At 50.3% G+C, this 22,797-nt stretch overlaps 9 protein-coding genes across 9 annotated transcripts; 4 read left to right on the forward strand and 5 right to left on the reverse strand.

Annotated features, from left to right (window-relative positions):
- Positions 1-6,345: 6,345 nt before the first annotated feature.
- Positions 6,346-7,468, reverse strand: BGZ61DRAFT_488071 (uncharacterized protein; the record flags this gene model as incomplete). The annotated part of the gene is made up of 3 exons (XM_046250067.1): positions 6,346-6,654; positions 6,708-6,930; positions 6,996-7,468. 3 exons carry the CDS (start codon positions 7,466-7,468, stop codon positions 6,346-6,348), a joined length of 1,005 nt encoding a protein of 334 aa, XP_046093100.1.
- A 2,014-nt stretch (positions 7,469-9,482) lies between these two features.
- On the forward strand, positions 9,483-10,236 carry BGZ61DRAFT_469745 (uncharacterized protein). Its single transcript, XM_046247994.1, has one exon. It carries the CDS (start codon positions 9,686-9,688, stop codon positions 9,956-9,958), a length of 273 nt encoding a protein of 90 aa, XP_046093101.1. The 5' UTR covers positions 9,483-9,685; the 3' UTR covers positions 9,959-10,236.
- Positions 10,237-10,704: 468 nt separating this feature from the next.
- On the reverse strand, positions 10,705-11,829 carry BGZ61DRAFT_547734 (fumarylacetoacetate hydrolase family protein; the record flags this gene model as incomplete). Its single annotated transcript, XM_046255369.1, has 5 exons — positions 10,705-11,193; positions 11,276-11,340; positions 11,399-11,441; positions 11,496-11,573; positions 11,644-11,829. The coding sequence occupies 5 exons, from the start codon at positions 11,827-11,829 to the stop codon at positions 10,705-10,707; spliced, it is 861 nt and encodes a 286-aa protein (XP_046093102.1).
- A 1,153-nt stretch (positions 11,830-12,982) lies between these two features.
- Positions 12,983-14,792, forward strand: BGZ61DRAFT_542417 (uncharacterized protein; the record flags this gene model as incomplete). Its single annotated transcript, XM_046255189.1, has 5 exons — positions 12,983-13,033; positions 13,102-13,725; positions 13,781-13,902; positions 13,969-14,514; positions 14,612-14,792. The coding sequence occupies 5 exons, from the start codon at positions 12,983-12,985 to the stop codon at positions 14,790-14,792; spliced, it is 1,524 nt and encodes a 507-aa protein (XP_046093103.1).
- A 1,334-nt stretch (positions 14,793-16,126) lies between these two features.
- Positions 16,127-16,726, reverse strand: BGZ61DRAFT_542418 (Glyoxalase/Bleomycin resistance protein/Dihydroxybiphenyl dioxygenase; the record flags this gene model as incomplete). The annotated part of the gene is made up of 1 exon (XM_046255190.1): positions 16,127-16,726. One exon carries the CDS (start codon positions 16,724-16,726, stop codon positions 16,127-16,129), a length of 600 nt encoding a protein of 199 aa, XP_046093104.1.
- Positions 16,727-17,112: 386 nt separating this feature from the next.
- BGZ61DRAFT_376428 (uncharacterized protein) lies at positions 17,113-17,982 on the forward strand (the record flags this gene model as incomplete). Its single annotated transcript, XM_046242500.1, has 2 exons — positions 17,113-17,302; positions 17,729-17,982. 2 exons carry the CDS (start codon positions 17,113-17,115, stop codon positions 17,980-17,982), a joined length of 444 nt encoding a protein of 147 aa, XP_046093105.1.
- Positions 17,983-18,552: 570 nt separating this feature from the next.
- On the reverse strand, positions 18,553-18,754 carry BGZ61DRAFT_322564 (uncharacterized protein; the record flags this gene model as incomplete). Its single annotated transcript, XM_046238956.1, has 2 exons — positions 18,553-18,663; positions 18,716-18,754. Coding segments are annotated over 2 exons (150 nt in total), but the record flags the coding sequence as incomplete, so codon positions are not given.
- Positions 18,755-19,639: 885 nt separating this feature from the next.
- BGZ61DRAFT_469747 (uncharacterized protein) lies at positions 19,640-20,393 on the reverse strand. Its single transcript, XM_046247995.1, has 2 exons — positions 20,235-20,393; positions 19,640-20,186 (listed from the first exon to the last, which is right to left on the reverse strand). The coding sequence occupies exons 1-2, from the start codon at positions 20,338-20,340 to the stop codon at positions 19,801-19,803; spliced, it is 492 nt and encodes a 163-aa protein (XP_046093107.1). The 5' UTR covers positions 20,341-20,393; the 3' UTR covers positions 19,640-19,800.
- Positions 20,394-20,759: 366 nt separating this feature from the next.
- BGZ61DRAFT_469748 (uncharacterized protein) lies at positions 20,760-21,345 on the forward strand (the record flags this gene model as incomplete). Its single annotated transcript, XM_046247996.1, has 2 exons — positions 20,760-21,087; positions 21,152-21,345. Exons 1-2 carry the CDS (start codon positions 21,026-21,028, stop codon positions 21,342-21,344), a joined length of 255 nt encoding a protein of 84 aa, XP_046093108.1. The 5' UTR covers positions 20,760-21,025.
- Between the last annotated feature and the right edge of the window lie 1,452 nt (positions 21,346-22,797).

Genomic DNA, 22,797 nt, shown 5'->3' on the forward strand with positions numbered 1-22,797 from the left:
CTTAAGTAGCTTATTAAAATATAAAAAAAAGCTTATATTAACTTTAAATAGTTTCATAATAAGCTATATAGATTTTTTAAAATATTATAGCTATTTTCTATAATTAAATAAATAATAGCATTTTGACCGATTTTGGTGGGGAATGTAAATAGCCTCTAGTAACTGTATTCCAGCTATCTAGTCCAGGATGTTATTTACATCAAAGATAAAGAAGAAAGAAAGAAATTCCTAAGTGCCCCTGAGCTGTGGAATGATTTCCCATCCTGGCGCGCACGAGCCAAGTACGTCTTGCGGCACAGCCGCAAGGATATGGGCCCTGGCCCGTGACAGGGAAAGGTGGTCGACTAAGGGGGTGATCGGTTAGTGGGTGGTCTGACTTAAGCCCGAATATAGTTGCCACCGATCTAGACTCCTCAATCTTCGCTAGGCAAGATGCAGCAATAGCAAGCGCAGACGCAGCTATCAAGATCGCCGAGCAAAGCCGCTCAATTCTTAAAGATAAAATCAAGGCCTTTAAGGCGGTGTGCGCTAAGCTAGATGATGCAGCGAAAGAATTCACTTCTGCCCACACACAGCAATTTATGAAGGAAATGAAGGATACCTGTATCTCTCTCTGGTCTAATGCTCTATCTGGGTCTCCCTATCAGGACTCAACAACCTACGCCAGCAAGCTTGCTGCCGGACTCAAGCAGCCAGTCCAGCAGCAGACTCAAAGACCCCGCCGAGCTCGAGAGACCGACGGCTCAAATAGACCCCTACCCCAGCCCCAACAGCCAGCAACCCGCCAAACCGAAGACCTACGCATCTATATACGACTAGATGAATGCTCCCCTGCCTGGACGAAGTCCCCTATGACTATCAGGCTCATGATTGCACAAGCCCTAGACCTCCCTGCCAAGATAGTCCCACAAGCTTGGCTAGTTAAGACTGGCTGGGCTGTCCGCCCTGCTGATCTTATAACCCATGCAAAGATACTGGAAGCTGAGCCCCGATTGACCGCCCTACTTGGAGCCGAGAAGATAGAGATCTCTCAGAAATGGCACACCTATGTAGTGAAAGGCTGCCCTCGGACCATTCAAGACCACCTAGGGCAGCCAATTGAGCTAGAAGCCCTCATCGAAGACGAAGCCAAGATCCAAACAGGTTACGAACCAACCAGCTGGCGCTTATCACAGCACACGCAACCAGAGGACCATCTTATTACAGTCCTGATCTCTTTCCTCAGACCCCTCAGAACCCGATTCACACTCTTTGGCATTAGCCAACCGGCGCAGCTTGTTACCAAGAAGAACCCGCCAACGCAATGCGATAACTGCTGGGGATACCATCCTCGGAGGTACTGTACTCGAACAGCCCGATGCTGGCTCTGCGGACAAGCTGCCCATAGCGACACAACCTGCGACCACGACCAACCGTGTGCCAACTGCCTAGCCCCTCATACGGCAGACGACCCAAAATGCCTTGCTCGACCCAAACGGGAACACGGCCGCCTGGTTAGGATAACTAGGAAGGAATATCAGAAGCTGCGATTGAATAACCAACGCAATCAAGCCCGCCAAGACTCTCAAGCCCGTACAACACCTAGTCCCTCGACGCGCTCTCTTACTATCCCCTTGTCCCCAACGCTAGCTGTTCTAGCTAGAAGGACTGGGGAAGTAATCCCTGCCCTATCGCTCCAGTCACTCAAGAAGAGACGGCTAGAGGGCTCGACAGCTATCCATATCACCTCTTAATGCAACAAGCCCGGCCCGGCCGAGCAGGGAGCCACAGCTCCCCCCTGCGGATCTTCCAAGCCAATGTCGGAAGAGGGGCTGCTGCCCATGACACCGCACTAGCCCTTGCAGATAGCAATGGCTTTGGCCTAGTCCTCCTTCAAGAGCCCTGGACTGCTGTTAAGGAAAGCCGCTGTCTAACAAAAACACACCCAGCCTTTAATACCTATTCACCAGTCACCTCCTGGACTGGCAAGAAGACCCGACCTAGGGTTATATCCTATGTCTCAAAACGCAGCAACTTAGCTACCAATCAACTAGCTATAGCGAGCACCCGAGACATCCTCTGGCTCCAAGTTGAAGGGATAACGATCGTCAATATCTATCGACGGCCGTCTTACGACAGAGCTCTTGATCTTCTTCTAAACTGGACCCCTCCGGCTAGCTCCTTAATAGCTGGTGACTTCAATGCCTCACATCCAACCTGGCAGGCCGGCCGAGGCAAAGGCAAGGGACACCTAATATCAAGATGGGCTCAACAGCATGACCTGCAATTAGCTAGCCCTCCTGACATCCCTACAAACAGCCGTGGCAACACAATCGACCTAGCTTTCTCAAATATTCAGCTAGCGGAAGCTACTATCGAAGACCATCTCTCAACTAGCTCAGACCACTCTACTATCAGCATTACCCTTCTAACAACTCGGCTTGCTCGACTACCAAGCCCTACAAAGATCAGGATAACAGGAGAACACAACCTGCAGAGGTTTGCCAACCTAGTTGAACAAGGAGTCAGCAGCCTTCCTACCCTAGCTGACACACCTAACCAGCTGGATATCCTAGCTGCTGCCTTAGTCAACCTTCTACAGACTGCTACTACAACCATCAGTCAGCCGGCTGAGAGGCTAGCCCCTAGAGCCCCCAGAGCCCCTTGGTGGACAGAAGAGTGCTATCAACAACATACGCTCTACAGAGCAGCAAAGAGATGCGCAACTCGCCCAGGTGACCACTGGCTGAAGGAGGCCCGGAAGGACTTCCAACGAACAGTCCGGAAGGCAAAGAGGGACTATTGGAGACGATTGGTAGACAATGCAGAGGGCCAAAATGATATCTTTAAGATTACGCGATGGCCTCGGTCCCCCGGACCCTTCCAGCCGCCGCTACTGAAGATAGACGGACAGGTCTATACGACACAGGAAGAGAAAGCCAACGCCCTGCGCCAAGCTGCCCTCGAGAGGCGAGACTCCGCTGATGACATACAAGACGCCTGGAACGAGGCCCCTAGCCAAACCAACCACAACCCCTTCCTAACAGAGGTCTCACTGGAAGAGGCTCAAGCAGCTACTATTGGGACGGGAAATACTGCACCCGGTGTCGACAACATAACAGTCAGCCTACTCAAGGCTTGCTGGAATAGCATCTGTGAACCCCTTCGCCGGCTCTTCCAACGATGTCTCGAAATAGGCCACCACCCCCTTATCTTCAAGGATGCTGAGGTAGTAATGATCGCAAAGCCCGGAAAGAGAGATCTCACATCTGCCCGAGATTGGAGACCGATATCTCTTCTATCATGCCTCGGCAAAGGGCTTGAGCGACTGGTAGCAAAGAGACTAGCGTCTCCAGCCCTCAGGCACCAGGTCCTTCATCCTCTACAAGCTGGAGCCCTACCAAAGAGATCAGCAGTTGATCTAGTCACTGCCTTAGTCCACGACATCGAGCTAGCCCTATCTAAGGGAAAGGTAGCTACACTGGTTACGATGGATATCCAGGGCGCCTTTGACACAGTCCTGAGAGGCCGGCTTGTCCAACGCCTCCTGCATCAAGGCTGGCCTGACTACTTAGTCCGATGGGTTGAATCCTTTATGAGCAACCGCTCAGCCCGAGTCCGGCTACAAGATAGAACAACAGCAACATCTCCCTTGCAATGCGGGCTGCCACAGGGGTCGCCTGCCTCGCCGATTCTATTTCTATTATACACGGAGCCGATCTTCCGGCTAGACCAACAGCCTATCCACCCGAGCATCAAACAGGGGGTCTCTCAGCCCCCCTGCCGATACGGCTACGCTGATGACGTCGGCACCCTCCGAACCGGCCGGTCCCTCAAAGACACAGCAACCCTAGCCAATCACGACATCCAACGCCTAATCAGCTGGGGCCAAGAGAACAGTATTACATTCGACCCAGCTAAGACAGAAGTTATGCACTTCTCGCGACGGAGAGATAACGCAATGCCCTCTATTACACACAATGGAATCAGAATTCTATCTGCGAAAGCAATAAGATGGCTGGGCATCTGGCTGGATCGGAAGCTGACCTTTCGTATCCATATTGATAAGTGGTCCAATAAGGCAGCAACAGTAGGCAACCTCCTCCGAAGCCTAGCTAATACAAGTGTGGCCCCCCCTCCTGCGTCTGTTAGAAGGGCTGTCAAAGCTTGTGTTAAACCAGTTCTTCTATATGGAGCCGAGACCTGGTACCGAGGCCTACAAGTAGACGGCCCAGCGATAAAACAACAATATCTGATCAACAGATTAGATAAGGTACTGAGAGGTGCTATTCGAAGCATCCTGCCTATCTGGAAGACTACCCCAAATTCCTGCATATATCGCGAGAGCGGTATCCCACCAGCAGCAATCCCACTTGAAGCCTACAGATATCGCTCTGCAGCTCGGCTCCAACGTCTCGATCTGTTACATCCACTCGCAGCAAGATCAAATCAGCCCCAGCTGATAACTCGACTACAAAGAACAGCTGCCCTACTTCCAAAGGCACCTAGACCGACCCTCTTGCCCCCATTGCCCCCTGCTACACCTCTAGCCACAATTCCCAAGGAACAAGCAGCAGCTGAGTTCCGAACCTGGATGCAGTCGGTAGCAGCCGAAGAGATCATCGTCTTCACAGACGGATCACAACAGCCAAATCGGAACACCGGATACGGCTACGCAATCTACACCCACGGCCGGGTCATCAGAGAAGGCTGCGGCCGCCTTGGGCTAGCCGAAGTCTTCGACGCCGAGGCGGAAGGTGCCCTAGCCGGCCTGACCGAAGCCACTTCAATTGACAGCCACTCAATCATACACATCTGCCTAGACAGTGCATCAGTAGCCTCTGGGCTGCTAGGCAGCCCGTCAGACAGCTCACAAGCAACCTTCCTACAGTTCCAATCGATCGCTAAGACTCGAGGCAGAGTCGAGGTCCGCTGGTGCCCTGGGCATCAGGGGATTGAAGGGAACGAAAGAGCTGACCGCCTTTCCAAACAGGGCTGCAGCCTCCCTGACCTACCCAATTCCCAGCCCACACTGGCCTATGTCAGACGACAAGCCCGTGCCTGGATGGGCTCGGCTTTCCAAGCCTGGTGGCAAGACAAGCAGCCAGCCAGCTACCAACCTCTTGGGCTCGAAGCCAAGCCCAAATGCCCAGACGAGCTCTCAGTCCCACGGAAGCTCCTACGCCATCTACTAGCAGCTAGATCACAACATGGAGACTTTGCGGCCTATCACGAAAGGTTCACTTTGCGGCCTATCACGAAAGGTTCAACCACACTGACTCGACTGACGACTGCTCCTGTGGTAGAAGGAAGTCACCCACGCATATCTTCTATTGCCGGAAGATATCGCCCAACAAGAGAAGACGGCTGCCTCCAAATGCCCTGAAGCTATTAGACAGGCTATTGGCAGCGGCTTTGGAGAATTTATACAGCTGGTTGAAGATATCGACTTCTTCAATCAGGTCTGCCCGATACAAAGATCGCCTACCTGGGCCCCCCGCCAATCTAGCCCGACTAACTAGGCAGAACACACTGCCCCCCCTCTCCTATATCCCCTTTTCCCCCTTTCCCTTTCTCTCTTACCCATAGTTTTATTGCAACCAGGCCTAGGCCTAGCTGCTAGCTAGAACTAACCTTTAGTATACTAACCAAACAGCTGGCTGAAGAGAGATGCCTGCCCTACAAGGCCGAGTCAGCAGCTTGCAACTCGACACTTCCAAGGTCCGGCTGCCGCAAGCAGACCTAATCGCAAGATCAGAAGATGATAAGATTAAGAGACCCTGACCTGCAGTTAGCTTGATTACACACCCTGGCAGATGACGTCACTTTTACAGTCACAGAAGGAAGATCTCAACCCAGCTTATAACCCCAGCACTTTCCCTATATACACACAGCTCTTTTAGCTGCTGACAACACACACACTATACACTCCTTATGTACAGCCCCTAGCCCCCGCGGACGGGGGCCGGGCCCGAACCGCAATAGGCCCCTAGAGCCGCAGAATTGCTAGATAGTTGCACAGTGGTGGAGGACGCCGAGGACTCTGAGACAACCATAAATCATGTATGTAACTAGCCTAGCACGTCCTTTTGCCCCAGAAGGGGATCGTGTGGGTCTTTGACCTTCAGGACGGAAATGAATGAATGAATCAATCAATCAATCCACCTGATCGACGATCAAATCGATCGATCAGGACTTGTAATCGATCGATATCGATCGACTGGCAGCTCTGATCGATCGATTTCGAAGCTTGCAATGTCGTGAAAAGCCTTGTAGAACGACTGCACTGTGGACACCTTCCTCTCGTGCGGGATGGGCGTGCACTATTCCCTGTTGTGGGACAGCCGTTTCTTCTCGGCGAATTCTTCATCTAGATAGCGCAATACGCTGGTAAGATCCTCTATCCTCTCCTCTTCCGTTCTTTCCTTGCGGACGCCCGAGCGAATCCGTTTCGCCGGCGGCCCTTCTCTGGCGACCTGGTCCGTCCTCCTCCTTCGCCGGCACGCATTCGAGGTCGATGTTATCTCTAACTCTGGAACGGGTACTGACTCTGCCAGGATCTCCCGTACCGGTAGTGACGTCGCCGGGGCGATGTCTCTCCAAGTGTGCTATTCTTGCGCTCCTCCCGGCCGTACAGATTGCCGTATGCTCCCTGCCCTTCTCAATCCGCGCCTCCTAGACCTAAATGGTGCTGGGGGGGTATTAGCTGGCCCGCGATGCAGGCTTACTCTCCCCGGACTGAGTGCCCCACGGCCACCTCCTGGACGTAATGTCTCCTTCGTATGTATATCCTCTTGCTTGTGCTGTATCTTCCTGAGTTGTATGGCCCGCAGGGCGACTCCTCCGGCGATGAAGGCTTGAGTTCGGGTTCTTGGCCTTCCGAGGCGACGCTTGGGATGCTTCCTATCTCCCCCTTCGTCTGCTGCTTCGTCGCTATTCCGCACGCTACTACTACGAGGCTCTATAGGTGCCTTCCCTTCTTGGGTTTGTTAAGTTGGCCCGGGGCTTGGGTAAACCAGCTCGCCAGTTTCGGGGAACCCTGTGGTTGCATTTGGCTGGGTTGGCTGCAGCGGAGCCCTGGTTTGGTCGACGCTGCCGTTATGTTTTCTATTATGTCTTCTATCACGTCCTCCTCAGTCCTTGCCGTTGAATGACCCCGCCTGATCCTGGTGCGACGGACGAGACCGGGTATGACCTGCTGTTTGTGTCCGTTGGACCACTCCTTGCGGCGATTCCTTAATCCTGCTACTGCTCCTCCTTTTTTATCTTTACCTATCCTCCGCGCTCCCTTTGGCAAAATAGGCTGAAGTGTCGGCGCTGAGGTAGCTATTACTATGTGAGGCTCCTGTTGCCTCTCATTATCCTTAGCTGCATCGCCTGATCCGATATAATGCCTCTGGTCTGTATTATCATCCAAGCTGCGAACGTTAACCCCGCAGGGCTCTATAGGCGTGAGAAACCCGTTCTTTCGGTCTGTATTATGTTCCATTATTGCGTTCCCTGCTCTTCTAATTCCAATTCTTTTAGCGAGGTGAGAAGGGGCCCCTTACCTGCTGTGACCTTACAATTGCCTGAATCTGATGCTCTCTGCTTGTGTCCTATTGTCCCGCTACGAATATATGCGCTGTATTTTACTCTATCCTCCTCTATTAGCATTTAAACCTCTATTTCTTCTTGCTTCTGTTATGCCTGACCCACCTACCTTCTGATCTAAGACAAACTATTATATCTATCTTTTAGACCCAGCCTTTTCTATCTGCTCCTCTCTCTAGGAAGGTCTTCCAGCTATTTATACAGGCTGTTTAAGCCGGCAATCTACAAGTCCGGGCTTTCAGTCAGAGGTTAGTGTTATCTATGTCTCCTAAAAAGCAATTTCTTTAATATAACAACTCTAGAGGCTTAATTTATATTATATATAAGAAACTGACCCTTCTTTACTCACTAGATAGAAAAATCAAGAGCTTTTTTTCCAATAATCCAGATCTATTAGAAAATTATAATATATAAGCCTTCTTTTATCCTCGCTATATTGATTTCTATTTCCCCTCTGCTGCTAGATGAATTTTCCCCCTTATTTCACCCTTCTTCTCAACGACCGACTACAACTTAACTTTACTTTAACTGCTACCTGCTGTACCGACATCGTCAGTCATCCCCGTCTTCTCTTATATTCTTTTCCCCTAAATTTTAACCAACGCCGACTCTTATCTTCTCCTCGTACCTATCGACATTCCAACCCACCTCTCTCGATGCCTGGCAAGGCAAATATATAAATAGCCGCCAGTATCTTCCATAATAGCTGCATCTATTACCTCGACCCATGGACCGCCGCATGCTCGCAAGCCGCTGGCAAGCCAGAGGAGCGCCGGCGGCGATATGTCCATAACGTTCTTCGTCCAACCCGGCTGCCCTTTGAGATTTGCCTCTTCAGACTTGTATTGTGTCAAGGGCCTGAATGCAGAGACTATTGCGAGGGTTATCCTCCTGACCCCTCTATAGCTTACAGCTTTGGATTACTCACCCCTGTATACCGATCCTGCTGATCCGTCTCCCTCTATCTTCTTCAGCCTTAACTTATCTATATACAATCAGCAGATTATTCTCAAGGACTGGCTTAACTAGTGGTTTTTAATAGCTGGTTATATTTACCTATGTGTGCTAATCTGGGATATTAAGTATTAAGATGGCCTAGAGGAGTCTGTAAATAGCAGTCTTTTTGTATATACTATCCCGGCTCTTATAGTACGCAATTAAGGCTATCAGCTGTATATTATATTCATTCTGTCCTCTTTCTACTACTCTTCCAATTTTTACTAACCTCTTTGCCTGTAGAATATTACCTCAGAGCCTATTTATAACCGATCAGTTTCCTCTTTTATCCCTAATTATCAGTTTTACTAGCTCTATTATAGGCCCAGGCCCTGCCCTTCTATATAAGAAATCTGTACCCGCCCTAAATAATATCCAACTTAAGTGCTGCAGCTTTATCCAGCTAACTATATTTCTTACTTTTAGAAATCCTAATAAAATACTATACAGAGGCTTCTATCCCTTCTAGATTTTTATTATCTTCCCTATCCATACAAATCCGTAGGCCTTGCTTTATAAGAAGATAGCTAAGAGGCAAGATACCCAGTTCCAGAGCAATATTTTGCTGACCTGTATCGATAAGGTGGCCGGCCTGCTTGGCTATTATCTTATAGTGCAGCCGCCGACCCTTAAGTAGGACTACATCTTCATCGTTATTCCAGACTCCTAGAACTTCCTCGACAAGAGAGTTTCCAGGTCTGGCTCACCAATGCCGCCGCCGGGTGCTGCAACATCAGCGATCCGTTCATCATCTTCCGGTTATATGCCGTTCGAGGAGATCAAGGCCAAATTCACCGCGCGCAGACCTGCTGCCCCATCGACTCCTCTTCCCGCTGCAACCGTGACTCCAGCTTCGACCCCGAGCGCATCAATACCATCCGTCATCTCTACACCATCTACGCAGTACCACTACCTCTCTACCTTACCGACGCCGAAGCGACTAACGTCAGGTGTCTATTACACACCGCCTGTAAAGAGACCGCGCTAGCCGCCGACGTCCCCGACCACTATCCCATCCTTGGGAACATATCCTTCTGCCGGCAGCTCGAGCTCACCGGAAACTGTTGACGAGCCCGAACCAAGCCGTAGCGGGACTCAGCCCCCTACCTCGTCCTTCATGAGACCCCTCGCATCAGCAACTTATCTGCCTGCACCTACACCTGTCTTTGATACGATCATGGCGGCCACTCTCTACCATCCAGTCCGGCTTTGGATGCTCTTTCTTACAGTACCCTATAGCTTTGCATCCCATACATCGCCTAATCCCCTTCTTTTTTTCCACAAACCTAATAGGCCAAAGTCTCCATACACCCCACCTGCTCGTCCAGGATGGCTTCCAGTGATCTCCGCCATCTCAACTATTCATAGCTCGGAATGCAAAACATTCTAGTGTAGGAGTCCGAGCCACATCATGTGCCGATTGACAAAGCAAGCACCTCCCACCACGACGCTACCTACTGCAAACACTTTCGCAACACGCAAGATTCGAACCTGGAAGGTGTGATCAGAGTCGATGAAGGAAAGGGAATTTGGCCATAGCCAACTTCGTTCCTCAAGGCTCCTTTGCGCAAACCGTGACCGGTTTGCCTCTCCTGTACTTGGATGCTGTCCAGGAATGAGCGGAGGAACAATTTTCCAGGCAAGCGAGCCAACCAGCTAAGTTAACCACTTGCCGATCCTTGAGTGGAGACTCACGTGCCAACAATGTTGACACCATAATATCGTCCGTGCGAAAAAGTATTCAACACTGAATTGGTGACATTCGTCGCGGTCTTTACTGTACCTAGAAGCAACCCTTCTTCACCAGCTTAATTACGCTAGAACAGTTCCTCCAGGCTTCCTTTGGCGGGCCGCTTGCCGGACCGATCCCTCCTGTTACATTTGACTTTTATGACTGCGATGTAACTTTTCCCAGTGTAAGGGGCCACACCGTGCGAGCTGAGAATACACTGTCTTCATTTTTCTCTAGTGTCCGGGATAGAACGACAGTCAAAAGGGGATCGGTGAACAAAATAGAGGCCCATGCTATAGTGTAGTTATGTATTTTAGTCATCTACCGATCTCGAGGAAGCCTGCATGTAAACTTTATTCAACAAGTTTCAAGTGTAATACTGCAATCATCTCGCATGGCTGACGTCAGGATTCCTTCTCAAATATAACGCGATTTTTAATAGAACCAATCTTGTCGATACTAACTTCCACCACGTCTCCATCTTGCAGCCACGCCGGCGGTTTCATGAAGGCCGCGACACCGCTTGGAGTTCCTGTCATAATAACCGTGCCCTTGCGCAATGTCGTGCCCCGGCTTAGATGCTGGAGTATTTGGGGAATGCCGAAAATGAGGTCATCAACATGGGTTGACTGTCTCTTTTCCCCATTGACGAAACATTCCATCCGAAGCTGTCCCGGATCCGGAATAGTACTAGTCGAGGTGATGACCGGTCCGATTGGCGCGAACTTGTCAAATGACTTAGCACTGCCGTGCTGATTCCCTGAGCGCTCAGGCATCTGCCAATACCGGGACGAGACATCGTTTCCAGCGGTGTATCCCAGAATATAGTCAGATACGTCATCTAACGCTTTCAGATTTTTGCAGTCCTTGCTAAGGACGACGCACAGTTCTGCCTACATGACGAAAGGGTTAGCCAGCGGCATCTAGACCAGCAGTAACTGTTCTTATAATACAGACAGGGAGGGAGCTTGGTACCTCGTAATCCATTGAAAAACATTCTGGATGAACTGGAATATCCTCGAAGGGTCCCGCAAGTGCATCTGCCAAGTGTGGGTGAGTCTCCGGCCGTGTCCCTTTCGTGAAGGGGGTGAACATTACCTGCAGGTTTGGTGAAAATGATCGGATGGTTTCCATAGGACATCTGGCTAGTCAGCGTTCTGATGTTGGAAAACGCTGTACATTGGAATAATTGTACCTTGGCTTCATCTGCGTGTTGCTTGTAGTTTAGACCAACACAAAGGAAGATTGGTGTGTGCGGTAGTGGACAAAGAACCTGATTTCCGACCCGTCTTAGTGAGGATTGCCAACAGAAATTTAATAGTATGAATTGGCTTTATGCCTACCTCTGAAACTCTACACTGTTTCTCCGTCAAGACAAAATCATCATCCCAAGGATTGTTGCCCCTGAAGATGGGAACAAGGCGGCCGGTGAGGGTCTCTTTAGTATGTGTCTCAGCTGCCCCAGCCTCACCATACTGAATGACTCCCTGCTCATCTCGAAAGCGGAAAAGACTTGTAAAAGGAGCCATTATGAGGCAGTACTTTCCAATAGCGGGGATTCTCAGGGGTTGCTGAAGAGGGAAGCGGAAGGCGAAGGAGAACGTGAAAATGCTTCGTGTCCCAAGCTGCAGAAGTCTATCACGCTTAGTGGTGAGAGAGAAGATGAGACAATGAACTCGAGATGGACGAACTGAATGTCCACGAATTTCAAGACCCGGGGTCTCAAGGGTATTTACACGCTCGTCCGCCCGCTTCAACGAATGAGTGTTAGGGTCAATATGGGTCCGGACTCAGTGTGGTATGATCCAAGTTACTCGGCTTCAGCTTGTGTTTACCTACATACTACATACGTACTACGGACATGGTTCTGAGTTGCGTTGCTTGTCATAGGCCGGCTTCGGCTTCGGGCTCGCTCGGGCTCGCTCGGTGAGCGCTATTTGCACCCCAGGTGCAGCCTAAGTGTAGGCTAGGCCAGCCTTTGTAAAAATTAGAACCCTGGGGAGAGTTTTGTACAGCGCGCGCGTGCTTGGGCCCTTTTCGTGTCGTATGTCGGTAGTTACAATTGTCTGCTCGCTGCTCTGTACAGCTCCATAAGCTGAAATGGGCAGAATTGTGAATGGATTGAGCTCAAAGTTGCAGTTCAGACCGGCGCTTCCGCTCGCCTAACATTGGATTGGTAGTAGATGCCTGGGGAGCGGATTCCGGGTTGGCTTCCCATATAACGAGAACCACGTTTGCCGTCCACAATCGACGATATTAACAACAATCCCTGACTGTGGCATTGCAGAATAGCTAACCACCCATCGTACTCCAATTCATTCTGCCCCTGAATTTGTGGCCCAGGCTTGGTAGCTCTCAGTCAGAGTTCAGCCACACTCATGAGCACGGTTATTGCATCATCCGCGGCAAAACCGGCGCCCCAGCCGGCGCCTAAGAGGAACTACAAGCGCGCTGCTCACGCCTGCTTACGATGTCGTGGACGCAAGGTTAGATGCGACGTTGCCCTCCGTGGCTGTCCATGCATAAACTGCCATCTCGATGGCGACGCATGCAAAGTGACTTGGTCAAGAAGGGCCAAGCGGTAGTAAGTCACATATCCAGGCATTGATGCATATACCTCTGTTGGTCATTGTTAATAACCACGAGGTAGTTGGCAAAACAAGAAGACTGGGGAACACATGAATGTGGACGATACTCTTCCCTCACACCGACACCAGCCAGAATCTCCGGATTGTGAGCACAGTAATGGCGACATTGGCAGGAGAACCGAGAATGAGGACTTGAGCGACTATGGGAACTAGAGCAAGAATGCAATCCGTCTCTGCACCACGCCGACGAGATCCCCTCCAGAGCTCGAAGGAGATTTTGCGACACTCAAGAGCTTGAACCAGCCTCCCAACGTCGAGAGTTATCTACCGGTTGAGATTGTCCAGTCATCTACTGCCGCTGGTAGTATTCTTGCCCATCGGACAAGCCAAGACACAGACCCAACACCCGTGCATGACGCTCAACCGGACGACAAATGCCAGAATGCCACAGTAGACCAATGGAATATTGAATTCCCATCAGTGAGCCTCATGGCAGAGTGCCAAAGACCTGCCCAGGTACCTTGGAACCAGAATGGCCTTTTATCTCCATCGTCCTACATCGCATACTCATACTTCCCGTTCATCACGCTCGGTAATCTCTCCTCGGTTCCCGCCCAAGACTTCCAATTCCTCGAGCTACAGGGCTGCTTATATGTCCCGAGTCGTCCTATTCTCGATAAATTTACTCGCCAGTATTTTCTCCACATGCATCCCCTGCTTCCTGCACTCAACGAGGGAGACTTTTGGGACATGTACTTTCAGCATTCAAATCCACGCGCGCCTGGAAGAAAAATATCGCTGCTTGTATTTCAGGCCATGCTCTTCTTATGCTGTAATGTAAGCTCGAAAAACTTCGTCGACGTGGCATATCTATTCGCTGACCTCTTCAAAGTTTGTTCCCGAAACAATGCTCAGCACTCTTGGGCTACATACAACACAGAAGGCATGCGCTATCTTTTATCGTCGTGCAACGCTACTCTTGGACCTCGATACCGAGTCCTCGCCCATAGCCAAGTCACAGGCTGCACTTTTTCTTGCCTTGTAGTCGCTGCTTTGTTACAACATTCCACTCAAGCCAAGTGTTCCATGGCTGTCCATCGCAATTCAGTACACCAAGGATGCTGAAGCCCACTATTACAAGACCTTTGACATCGACTCGGATGAATATTTTGTCCTCAAAAGGCTCTGGTGGTGCTGCATTATTCGCGACCGCATCTTCGGCCTGGGAATGCGCCGTGGTATACAGATCACGGGTGACCAGTTTGACTTCGTTGGTAACCCTAGGCTTTGCAATACCGACCTCGCGGACGAGATACATTGGAGCACAGTGCATAGTCCTGAAACCAATATCTATTTGGCCGACATCCTCGACTTGTTAGTCGAGCTGCGCGTCGTGCTCACCGACATACTAGATCTTGCCTTTCCAATCGAGGAAAGTCTAAGCCGAGGTGCAGCACTTGTCAAAGACCGGGGCCGGATCCGCAGCTGCCAGGTTGCCCTTCACAAGGGGCACAGGCACGCTAGCTTGCGGCTTCCAAAGTTCAGCACGTCGCTTGCGCTTCCAGAAGAGCCTGTGTATCACGACACTGTGATTCTCTATACGAACTTATTGCGCATGTACTACTAGTAAGTACACAGTTCTCTGTAGATTTTCTTAGAGATAGACTTTGTCCGAAAGAACAAGAAGAAACAGAAAAACGCTAACAAATCCAAACATCAATAGCTCGTCCAAAGTGGTTCTCAGCCACCACGAAATATTGCAACTAGCTGCCGGGTCCATGTCATGCCATGCCAGCTCGTCGGATATTTTCATCCTCAAAGATAACCGCTCCGAGCTTCAAGACGCCGTTTTGGGCACCACAGGGTGTCTAGAAAAGCTAACCCGCCTCCAGCTTGCACGCTAGCTCCCAATCAGTGCCGTCTCTTGTACAGCCTTGCCTCTATACTGAACGTCCTTGACGTACAGATATCCTCCTCCTAGCGGACCGAGGATTCTGAGCACTCAAATCTCGAGCGACACCGCCTCAGGGTACTCACAGAAGCCATGGAAACATATCAGCTCCAATATGAAGGAGTGGATTGGATCAGCGAGACAATCAAACAGATCATCAATCTTGCGACGACTACTTCCAGCATATCTTTGCAGAAATCAAGAAGCAAAGGCCAGCAAAGTCTCTCAGGCATGGGAGGCTGGATAGAAATCCTCGCATCTCGACCAAAAATGGTATCTTCGGCTCGCATTTACCATTGACCTGGCCTTGAGCAAGGGCCGCCTCCCGGGAGACAAAGTTTTTCTGCGCAGTCTTCGCGGCTTGTTGATGGACAACACTTTCTCAGTTAGGGAATGCCTACCAGAACCATTGGATGAGAGCAGAACCGTTGCCGCTTGCGTGGTGAAACCTGCCGTCTCACTACAGAAGGCCCAATACGACGTCACATCAGCCAGATCGAAGACGGTTCACGCAGAGGATACCTTCACCCGGCCCGAAGTGCAGGACGAAGATCTGTCCCGGCTGAGCCGTTGACAGAGCCAGAGTCTGATGATGTGGACAGGAACAATTGGCTGGACGAGCTACCAGACTACCCTGCGGGCTGGAGCGTAGTGGATGATGAGCGGCGTTCGGATTGTGCTGGAGGACGAGCTGCCGAGCATCTCGACCTATTATCTCTGTACGGCTACGAAACCTGGGCGGGTAGCGACTTGGATGTGATTACGTCGCAATTATCGTAGCGATTAGTTGACTCAAACGAACGGAGACGCCGAGAACTGGCCAGCCAGACGGAAAATGTCTTGTATCCGAAGTATGCGGCGCTGTAGCCTCCCACAAACCTGATTTGATCCCCCGGATTTTCTCTTGGTAAGTCTAGGCCCTGTTCACGATTACGCTGGGTGTCTCCTGGGCCGTGGGATGGCAGAATTAAACCCCGGTCACGCATGAAAGGGAGGGCACCGCCTTGCTCGATGGTCCAATGTATTGTTAGCTTACTTTCTGTGCAAGCCCGTGCTTTGACCGAAGTACAAGTATGAACCCGAGAGATCCACACAGAGAACCGTGAGCCCGAACCCGAATCCAAGCAAAACTCCCCCAAAATGCCAAGCCCATGCCCGAAGCCGACGCTAAGGCAAAGACTAATTGTATAGTGACCCACGGCGGGGCCCCATATCGTGGTGGTAAAGGGTTGTCCTTCTGAATATTGTACATGGAGAAAGACGCCGTCATCCACCGCCTGGCTGCGTTTACATGCTTGCCAGGTCTGGCATGCCCCGCGGCCCTATCTCCCGACGTTTCTTCAGGTCGCTCTCGTCCTCGCCATTCTTGATCGCCGCGATCATTTCCTCCGCGTTGAAGTCCGTGCCAATAGGGTTCTCTGCGAATTTTTCACTTATCATGAACGCAGTGGCGTCGTCTACCGTATCAAAGTTGTCGACCTGGGTCTCCAGCATGTTGCCATCCGGGTCCTTGTAGTAGATACTTGTGGTGGGGCCATGGTTCACGCACCAAACGGGTACGATGCCGCGGGCTTTGCGCTGACGGTACGCCAATAAGAGATCAGCCAACGTAACAAAGGTGAATGCAATGTGCTCCAAGCCGCAGGAGCTCGAATTCTTCGGCATCGTATCTGGGATCCCAATGAGCGCGACCCGGTGGTGTTCCTCGTCATACGTGATGAACGATATCATGTCGTTGCCGTACGTGATGCTGCCACCTAGGAACTTAACGTAAAAGTCGACCATCTGGCCCAGGTTCGCCGTGCGGAGCACAACATGGGCCAAGGAGGCGGGGCTTAGTGCCTTTGCGCCAGGCGCGTCGAAGTCTGGCGTAGTAGAAAGCGCCATTTCTAGTTGGCAATATTGAATCTTTGTTTGTGTGTAGGATGTTGTGCTTGATGCCTGAATCTGACCAGAGTCGGACAGCCTCTAATGCGTACAGGGCAAGAGCAAGGTCAAATATATTTATGACAACTATGTGGCGACAAGTGCTCGTTCGTCTTGCATCCCCGAAGCCGACCTCGCTCTATGCAAGGCAAATTCGGTGACATAGCCCCGCGAAATTCCCGCCAAGCTAGCCCGTAGTCCCCTCTCCCCATCCCATTGGGCATCGATCGACATCGGTGTAGCTTTCAAGTCTTTGCTCTTTGCTATTTCTTCCCCCCCCCCCCCTTCTCTCTGTCTATGTCTCCTTAGAGAAAGGGATGCCTCATACCTCATACACTTCTTCCCACATGTCTTACACAAGCAAAAACACTCTATGGCTATCTGACAGCATTGGTCAAGATGTGAAAGACCTAATTACCAAGTTTTATACTCTTGCGGACCCCAAAGAGTCAAACGCGGGCACCCGAATGGCTACCGAGGTTTTCACCAACGATGCCGTCCTCGTCACGGCCAATGGAACATTCCGAGGGGTTTCAGGTATTCAAGCTTTCCATTATTATTTTCGCGGTTTCCCCCTGGTTCCCTCAAAAATCGGATGACATTGCAGTCGTCGGGCACGAAATAATAGGTCAAATAGGGCTGCTTAATTGTTAGATGGAAGAGGAAGAAGGATCGCAATCTCGGCTCGCGTGGAGGGATATTAGACTTACACGTGATGTCGAACTGCGGAGGGCCCGAAGCTCCGGCCCCGGGTTAAGCATCAGCTAGCGGCTCCGGCCGTCATAGCTATCCTGTACCTAGGTTTCTTTAGCTGTAGACACCAGCCTAGCACGTCGTCTTGCCCCATAGGTGATTCTGTGGACATCTAGATGTCCTCACGACGGAAATTAATCAACAACAACAACAACAACAACAACCATTATTATTTTCCGACGTTCATATTTGTCTCACATCTAGTAACAGAAATTGCGAGAAGCAGAGACAATGCCTGGTCCGTCGTGGAATCTAGAAAACATCGGGTGCTCAAAGTATTTGCGAGCGATCAAGAAGACCCCGAGCTTTCAATCCTTGGAGCTGTAGAAATGTCAGTTAAAAACGGTAGAAGCCTGGATTCTCCATTTGCCTGCCACGTCAAGTTGGTCTTGTCCTATCCTGAGTCGGTGGACTGTCGAATCACGCATATGCAAGTCTTTGAAGTGCCTTGGTATACTTTATAATTCGTTCAGTCTAAACTGACACCTTTTACACCGACAGGATACGACTCCAATTTCAGCTACGCTAGCTGAATGATGGGCTAGAAGGAAGTCGTTTTGCGGGAGAGAGTACTACCTGGATGTTGAGGATGGGACGTGATGATCCGCGCATGCTAATGATCCTTCAGCAATGCTTTGCACCAGGAACTTTACGGATGTTCGGGGCCACGAGCTTCTAGCTTTATTAGTATATGTAGACAAAAAAGTATCACTCAAACTATCTGAGATTACTCTGCTGTGACCTTTACGGCTAGATGAGATGGATGCGAAAAAGGATGCGCTGTGCACAAGTGAGATTTGGTCATGTATGGACAATGCTTCAGTTAATCCTCAGGCGTACAGCTATGTTTAATTGCTCTTGTATATTCCTATATAAGCGCAGAAGGCGGTTTAAAAGAATATGAAAGATCTTTCCATGGCGACTTACGGCTCTCCCACCCGGCGCGTCTCCGGAATCCCTCCGCCCAACAAACGCAGGTAACTCTACGTCCTCTTGATGCCTCTGCTTAGGTTTTCGACCGGTGCGAATTGATGATAATAGTAGTCAAGGCTGTGAGGATTGAGCAGTGTGCCACTTGGCTTGATGGTGTGACCCGAGACAATTTGTTTGACTGGCAGCTCGACCTTCTTGTGGTTGACCGTTACCTAGTTCTGGCGTTAGACTGGGTGTCAGGAATGGGCGTAACTGTAAGCTTACTGGTATCTCGGGTGCCTCAAAGACGTACTTCGGTACATGCCTTTTGCTCAGTTCCTTTGCGATGGTCGTTTTGATGTCTTTTCATAGGAACGCTTTCCCGCAGCTAAGCAGATTTGCCTTGGATGCCCTTGCAATTCCAGCTATGGCAACTGACTGTGAGAGGGCATTCAGTCTGGCAAAGCTTACAGTCACCTCACAAAGGCATCCTTTGCTTGGATCGACCGTTGAGGAACTGCAATTGCTGAAAAACTGGATCAGGGGAGGGTGTGTTACGCTAGGGGGGCTATGCTTGAGCAACAAGGCCAGTGAGAACCCAGGCTGGGATCCTGGAAGCTGGGGATAGCTTCATCCTGACTTATGATATATCAGATATCAATCAATCAATCAATCAGATCAGATATAGGTCCAGATCTGATCTGATTGATCTGGCGGCAGCGCTGGCGGCAGGGGAAGTCGAGGGCGCAAGGCCGGGGAGGTTGAGCAGCCGAGGCTGTAGCTGAATGGTTGATATCAATTCTAGCGCAGACGAGTTTAGGAACGCATCAGACGCCCTTAGTCTTTCTCGAACTACGTCAAGTAGAGCATAGTCGAGGCTCATATTGGGCGCCACATTCCCGCTTCCAAAACTTGCGATAATAGTCAAATCATTACAGGAACTCTGGGTCCCAAAGCCGTTTTTCTCTTTAGAACTAGTCTTAAGCGAAACGGTTGAGCCAAAGTGGAAGGATCTAAACAAGACCAGCCGAGTTTTTATCTCCTCCCGAGTCTCATTGCTTTCTCAACTAAGAGCAATAGGGGCTGCTCTTGGAATAAGTGTTATTTAATTCTACATTGGTGGCACGGACTACATAGAAGGAACGGGGCCAGGAGTACTTGAGTAGGGGTATTTGTACAGTAGATAACCTAGGGAACAACATAATACCACTCCCCTACACAACACTCCCATACATCTCATCTGGAATCCTTTGGTGGGGTCGCTGGTGGGAGATATATTTTTTTATATAGAGAGCAACACATGTTACTTCGTCAACAGAATAAAAATGTAAAACCCAAGGAAGTATCGACTATATTTCATATTCGGACGACTAGCCGACCTTGAATATTTGATATCCGATCTCGAGAGCAGCACCATCCTCGATAGACTTCGCTCTCCCCACAGCTACAAATACGGAATCGTTGACCCATCCAAACTCCTTACTTCGGCTCGAAATTCTCGGGATTGTGTAGAAGTATTCTTCCCCAAATTCGAAACCGCTTCCGGGAGTGCCGGTGAATACGCTGGTTACCCTGGGTGTGATCGTGAATTTACCCATATATTGCAAATCCAGATTAATACCGTCGGGCCCTGTCGCACTGACTCTAGCATCCACGGTCGCAGTCGCCGTGTTGGGACCCAAGAGCATCCAGTCGGACGCTCCCGTTACCTCTAACCTGACCGATCCGTCTACTGGCGCGATATATCCTTTCTCTCCTGCGGCTGGTGAGAATTCCACTCGAGTGCATCACAATAGAGACGCACCATTCACAACCGTCAAGGAAGACAGTTCATTCCCCGGTGCCATACCTGTCGGTATAGACACAGACACAAACATGTTAAAGGCAGGAGTCAACTTTGGAGCAGCCATGTTATTAAAGCGAGAAAGCTAGCCTGTTGAGGGGAATGGCGGATGGAGTTTTCTTCGACGCCTGTTCTTGTTGCATTTGGCCTCCCATTTAAGCATCTTCCGCTCTTGGGTAGAGGTAATCCGAATCTCCTCGGCTTTGGCGGCCTAATTTCGGACCCATCATGCCAGAACCGTTTATGCTACCGAATGACCTCGGTCACCAGAGCCCACCTCTTTGGAACACCCCCATACGTCTTCATACCCGTCAGTCAAGGGGGTGTGGGTCACACCGGGAGACCAAGTAAGCTGCAGCCTCCTTGACCGACGGGTACATAAACGATCGGATCCTATTGTGGAAAGCCGACCCACCCGGCATTTACCGGGTTTGGAGCCCCGAAACCCGAGTCCGAGATTTTCGTGCTTCCCAACTTTTTTGTTTTGTTTTGTATTATTAACGTCTTGCGGGATCGGCCCGCCTATTCCTCGAGGGACAGGAAGACGTGCTTGGCTAGCTAGGCTAAAGGGTATCGAGCAAGTCAGACTACCTTAGACTGGTTGGTCCTTACATAACTTCTCATTAGGGCATACTATTATTCAGCATCTGGCTTCGGGATTCTTAGCCCGCCCGGCCTGTACAACGCTGCAAGCCTGGGCAGTCCGCAAGCCTCAACGACTGCAACCCTACAGCCTGGAAGCCTGAAACGCAATGCCTGGATTCCTGGCCCCGATATCATTACTGCTTTCGAGTTCATTCGGCGACGAGCTTCGCTTTGTGGACAATACATTAGGACAACTACGGCGGTAGAATCCGGTCCGGTCTCTTCTCCCATACCTTTTACCATGATGGCGGCTTCCGGCAAGCCGAAGCCGTGACAGTTCTCTTGATCGGAGTCAATCATAGCTTTGACTGGACGCCACATGCGCGGCATTTTTATTCTCGCATCGCTCTTATCGCTCTTAAAGGCTTTGTTAATTTTGGCAAATCGCTATTAATCTCACCGGCTTCATTCGGTCAACTTACTTAAGCCCGGTTGTATAACACAACCGATCCTAGCCGAAGGATCAATAGTCCGGCCCCACACCGAGCTGCTTCATGAAGCCTGTCGGCATAACCGAGGAATGTTGGATCCGCGGGGTGCCCGCCAAGCACACGCTGGGGTAAATTGAACAAATTATGGAACTAGTGAGTCTATTGATTGGTGCCTTGTGTTGCATTCGAGCGGGGGCGTCGGTCTCACAGAGCTCAAACCTAATTTTAGCGTCACTTGAACCGAGCACAGGCGTCAATCTAACAAGGAGTTGTTCGATTTGATCAATCAACATGCTACTGCTGCTCACCACAATAATTCATGACCTATTTTTACCGTGAACGCAGCCCAATGCGACACTAATGATACAGTTAAAAGAAAGCGCAATTTTCTTTAAGGTTCTGTCACAATTCTTGGAGCTAGTGTTCTTGCGTTGATTAGAGCTGTGGATATCGGGGTTCTTGCCCGTTGAGCATCATCATGGGGCTCGGCTGTATCACGGGCTGACTTCCTCGTGGCCCGCCAATCCCAGTAGATGTCCAGACGCCTTATTCAAGGATTGACTCTGACGGGCTGTGTGCTAGGCTTTCCCAGCTTCTACTCCCATCATACAGGAAAGGCCTAGATCAGCTCCTCTTCCTGATAGCGGTCGAATAGGGTTATCGATCCATCATTAATGTTGTGGGTGCGCATGGTTCCCACGGAGAGAATTCCCGGAATCCATCATGCCACACCCGATGTGCCGGAAGACTGCTCATCCCCGCAACCCTCCTTGCCGGGTGTCATGAGACTCCACCTCAGGGCAGAGGAAATCTCAAATCATAACGGGTCTGGAACGCGCGCACCGCCGTAGAGCACCTGCATTTGGCTGCAAGCCCGACTTTCAGGTGATTTTAATATCTACGAGTCTATAGTTATAGAGTAGCAGACTTTAAAGAGAAAGATAATCATGTCTTGGTTACTGTAGACTATCCCGATGGGAAATCTATTACTTTAGCGGCGGAAAAGGTCAATAGCCAACACCCAAATCATCTGCTGTTCCTTGAGAGGGTGCACAGAAAAGCGTCGCACAGGCGTCTTGCTTGGTCGGCCCGAAGCCGCACCAGACTACGCGTATGTGGTCGGATTGATCTGAGGCTTATGTCTCCTAATAGGAAAGCATCTAATCGGATGCTCTATTGGGTCGGTCGCAGGAAATAATAGTGGCAAGGCATCGATGAGGCCTGCGGCAGACCGTCAATTGGCGAAGTGGAAGACTGAGGTCGGACAAGGATCGTGACTGCAGTCAAAAATAGTCTCTCAAAAAAATCTCAAAAATAAGGGCAAAAAGTCTTCATTAACTCTGACAATAAGGTCTTCGAGACTTCTGTCTCTCTGACTGAAAAGAAAAATTGATGAAGGATGTCATGATGATCCCTCCTTCTGTGCGTAGCTTCCTCCCCTATTTATC

The sequence above is a fragment of the Ilyonectria robusta genome (genome assembly GCF_021365365.1).
Source record: "Ilyonectria robusta strain PMI_751 chromosome Unknown BGZ61scaffold_126, whole genome shotgun sequence".
NCBI classification, from domain to species: Eukaryota; Fungi; Ascomycota; class Sordariomycetes; order Hypocreales; family Nectriaceae; genus Ilyonectria; species Ilyonectria robusta.